General features: G+C 42.0%; 1 protein-coding gene across 1 annotated transcript in view; it reads right to left on the reverse strand.

Moving 5' to 3' along the window:
• Positions 1-3319, reverse strand: part of hapstr1b (HUWE1 associated protein modifying stress responses b) — a 4740-nt gene extending 1421 nt beyond the window's left edge. Inside the window, exons 1-4 of the mRNA XM_079730574.1 lie at positions 2904-3319; positions 1661-1741; positions 1246-1521; positions 1-449 (exon numbers count right to left, since the gene is read on the reverse strand). The exon at positions 1-449 is cut by the window's left edge and continues 1421 nt beyond it. Of these exons, the coding sequence (XP_079586700.1) occupies positions 211-449; positions 1246-1521; positions 1661-1741; positions 2904-3099 (792 nt within the window). The 5' untranslated portion in view covers positions 3100-3319 and the 3' untranslated portion in view covers positions 1-210. The remainder of the gene's footprint in view (positions 450-1245; positions 1522-1660; positions 1742-2903) is intronic.
• Between the last annotated feature and the right edge of the window lie 1502 nt (positions 3320-4821).

Genomic DNA, 4821 nt, shown 5'->3' on the forward strand with positions numbered 1-4821 from the left:
AAGAAAAGAGTAAAAATTGAAGGGGGCTTGTCTTTTTTTTTTTTTTTATCTTTATTTGTAGTATTTCAACAAAGATGAAAAGGGGGGAAACGTTTACAACGGCTGGCCGAACCGCCAGTCCTTGAGAGTCATTCAGTCGGCCACATGGGGAGGGGGATTGAGGGGTGTCGGGGGGAGGACAGAACACAGTCTGAGCCTGAGAACAGGAGATTAGAGCATCCTGTTGCGTTTGTGAGTGGGCGAGTCTGTGATGACGTCGCTGCAAGGGGCGGCTCCTCGCTTGCGATTGGCGGTTGCATCCAAATGGAGCGCCATCTCCTCCGCGATGAAGGTGTTGAGGTCCACGTCGTGTAGACCATTCCTACGGCGGCCGAGAGACTGGGCCGGATGTGTGGGAGAACTGGGTGTGCCGGAACGCACGGAAATGCCGGCCATTGCGCCGCTAAGGCCTGGAGAGGAACAGAGACAACCACCACACCGTGTTTAGTATAGACACTTTGAGAGTCCACCATACTAACATAATATCCCAGGAAATAATTAAGGGGTGAACCTGAGGATTCAAACCCAGAAAATCATAAAAACAGTGAAGCTGAGGATTCAAACCCCTACCAAGTATATTAAGTGATAGTCAGGGATTCAAACCAATCCCGCATATAAGTAAACCAAACTGAGCCGTCCGACATTATATCGGTTGGCCAGTTTTATTGGCCTATATGGTCCTATCACAGATATATTGGTATTGCCACATGTTTGCTGATATTTTTTTTAGAAATGGGGTCGAATTATAAATGTTATCACCACTTTAGAAATCCTCTACTGTAATGGTTGAACCTCTTAATGCTTTAACAGGGCACATCCATGTAGGCACTATCTACACTTAAGTTTTACATCCTGTTCTGTGTGAAAATAAGTAGCTCCTCGCTATACAGTTAATTGGTACCTTCAGCTCATGACGTTAACGCAACGTAGCTGTTGCCCGAGGCATTGCCTGAGCATGAGCAGCAAATCTAAAGACGCTACCCCACCCACAGAGGACCACAATATTATATTTATATCAAATAAGGGCGAATGTGTATATATCTGTACATCTGCCCATATATGGATATCTGTAATTTTTTACTACCCAGTATCGTTATCGGCCCCTGAAATCCAGTAGCGGTTGGGTCCTAATGTAAACCCATAACAAATATAAGGAGTGACTGTGGGATTCAAACCCATAAACAATAGAAGGGGATAGGAGCCCACCGTGTAGTGCTATGGCTTCTCTGAAGGGCTGAAGGTCCGTCTCCACCGAGCTGCCAGTCTCTGGGGTGGAGGGCCGGCTCGTCGGGACCATGGTAACTCTGGGCGGGGCTCGGGTGGTTCTTGGGGGCGGCGCCTTGCCACACAAAAAACTGATGAGGTCCTCTCGGCGAATGGTTCTTCTGCGCTTCTTGACCCAGGCCAGCACTTCCTTGTTCCTGCGCTGGTAACCTATTTGAATACCAAGATCGTGGCTCCTCTGGTGAGCGTCCGCACTCTCTGGTTCAGGGAAGAAGGAGACATTTTTCATGAGACTTGACGCAGGGTCAACCTAAGGGCCATGTTTTTAACTCCCCTTATCTGTAATAGAGGTCGTAAAAGGAAAAACAAAAAGGATAATGAACCCATGGGAACTTGCCTTTGTAGAGGTTAGTGACAGCCGTGGCTGCGTTCTGGAAGGGCACCCAAAGAGAAAGACCTTGTTGTTGACATACTCGGTCTGTAAAAATGAATAAAAGACAAGCACAATGTATTTGAAAAGCTTACATATATATCGATGTACTCATTTGACATCGACAGAATCATGAAATTGAGCAGCTTGTCATAACAATTGATTGCTGTAGGGTATATATCAACTGAAAAAAATTTGACCACCATTTACAGTCACAATTAAACCCGTGTTCTCAATTATGACCCAAATGCATGAAGTGCAGGGGTGACAATCTTAAAAGCAGTCATGCAGATGGGCTAGTTACTTTGCATAGGAATGTATATTTCGAAGACTTGGAGTGACATCTTAATCTGATTTATTGAGGATCCATTCGTTCTTATTAGACTATGGAAAACAACACGAGCTAGGCGTATTCCTGTATATAGAAAGCCATTACAAGCGTGGTGCTTAAACGTTGTCCCAGAGGATCATACGGAGCATTATGGATTAAACTGAGACCTAGATCTCTAAATAGAACAATAAATACCAAGCGGTAGACTAAATTGCCGACATCTACATAAGACACCAAATATTAACATTAATCCCTTCGCCATTTTGTTTAGTACCAAGAAGGCAAGTCAGCCATACAGAGTAGGGTCGATCCTATGCAAGAAAGAATGACACATTGCCAGTTCATCACGTTACACGTTGTCACCCAAAGCGCTGCTTTCAGGGGTTATTTTTATCTTCAACCAAAAGTTGATTTAAAGCGAGCAACTCCCCCAGAGCAACGCCATTTTGATAAGTGAAACATTTAGACAAAACGTTTGGAAACGTCTGTGTTCGACATGACGACGACACATCACTGCTTGTCGTTTTGTACAAGACTTTCCCCACTAGCGGGTATAAATAAATTCAACCGATGTTCAAAGAAAATCGCCTTAGTGAACGATTCAGCATCTGCATTGCTAGCATTAGCCTGGTTAGCAGCTGATGTGTTGTACCCTACCGAGGTACAGCCGTCTAAACTCACAGACAGTACGCCTTGTATAACATATGCCACAGAACACGGACGTATGAAAACCATATGAACAATCACAGACATTCTCATGGCGCTCGGCGGAGCTGCTCTTTGTGCTTATTTCGACTCGGGACTACAACAGCTGCGCCGTTAGCGGTGTTAGCTTGTTAGCATGACAGCTAGGCTACTAGCATGAACGGAGCTGCAGACCTTTATAGAGCTGGGCGATGGCAGTGGCGGAGTTTTGAAAAAGGTGCCACAGTTTCTGTTGGCTTGGCTCGGTATCTTCATCGTTTGGGTCGCCTTGTTCGGCTTCGCCCAAACACTGCCGTTCCCATTTGGTAAACCAATGTTCAGGGCCATGTTCTTGAATCTCCGATTCTGCCTCCTCCTTCCTCTCTTCCATTGCTAACGGTAGCTAGTAGCACATATGCTACACTTCGCTTGAAATGTGGGATTGACTAGTTTGTATAATTTGTATAGCGCCTTGGTGTATGTCCTGTGGCACGGATGTATTTAAATTATCTAAAGATATATAACCCGAAGTTTTCCGCGGTGCATTGTGAAAAGGTATCCGAACATCTAACTCATGTTACTCCACATCGCGAACCAACAACAGAGTAGGAAGGGAAGCGGCCAGTGACAACACCTAGGAATTTCTTGAAAACACGTAACCATGCTTGCGTTGGTTACCCCGCCCATTTTTTTACGAAGCGATAATACGATTGGCCACAGTCATTATTTAGGGCGTTTCCAAATACGTTCTTGGACCGTTATTGGCGTTCCGTCAATATAAACGGTCTGAGAAAAACAATATAGGACACGCCTTCTCACCCCTTTCTGCAATACAGCATGCCAGACGGCAGAGAGCAGAGGGCGATTTGGTGCGGTTCGAGCAATAGGTCCATGGCTTCGAGAATAACATTAACAACAACTGCTAATACAACGAAAACGACGAGGAACAATGACACCGAAAATTATGAGATAGCATGTATTTATCCTCGTGGGAAGATTCAGTTATCTTCCCACGAGATAACGTGGGATAGAGTTGCTATCCAGCGCAAATTATGCACTTTTATCAATAATCCAAAATAAGAATACAAAGACGTACAACGAACAATTAAATAAATAAAATACAATGCATGCACAATATCCGTATCTGTATTTACAATATTTATTTGTACAATATTAAACTATGTAATATTGTTCAAGTGTAAAATCTGACTATTAGGCCTATATGAACAGTAATTTTATATATATATGTATATAGAAGTACAGTAGTAATGTTGTAAGGCCTTTTTTATAACCTCATATGTATTTTTCCAATTTACTCTGTGTATATAATATTTCAATATCGTGCAATACAACTTTGTATTAATCTTTTTCAACTTCATTGCTAATATTACTTTCAATAGCATGTTCACTATAAATTTGACTATATAAGTTAACATATTTTACAAAACGTAAAATATGTTAACCCTCATTTTATTGTTATTCTATCAGGCACTGGCGTTAGCATCTACTCGTTCACATTTAATACTTTATTGTTTTCATTGTTATGTTGTAGTCTTTTTTGTTTAGCAATCTCTGGCACAATAATATCCTTGGGGATTACTAAAGTTCTATCTTATCTTATTCAAACAGAGAGATCAGGCCTGCAATAAATGTTACTTGGTCGCCGCTCTTTAGGACATGCCAACCTACTGTGTGATGTTAATTCAACAAAAATCTTCACATCAACAACATTCGATTGTCTACTACTGGTATTATAATTATTATTATTATTATTATTATTATTATTATTATTATTATTATTATTATTATTATTATCATCAATATTCTCAGAAAATATATGCTGAGAGGTCCATGAAGACATTCTCAGTTGGTCATTCGTAGCATTATAGTTCAACCACCCTTTACCTGTGAGCAAAGTGCAATGGTATATGTGTCTGTCCCCTATCCAGTTTATTCTCACTATGTGATAGGTTAAGAACGTGTATCAGTATCAAGATCCAGATAAGAACTCTCTTTCTCTACCCTCACTCTGTGCCCGCACCACTCCTCGACAGCTTCTCACGCTGAACGGTTGCAGAGCTCTCTGTCTGTCGTGAGATCTCTTTGTGTGAGG

Source organism: Pollachius pollachius (genome assembly GCF_949987615.1).
Source record: "Pollachius pollachius genome assembly, chromosome: 2".
Lineage (NCBI taxonomy): Eukaryota > Metazoa > Chordata > Actinopteri > Gadiformes > Gadidae > Pollachius > Pollachius pollachius.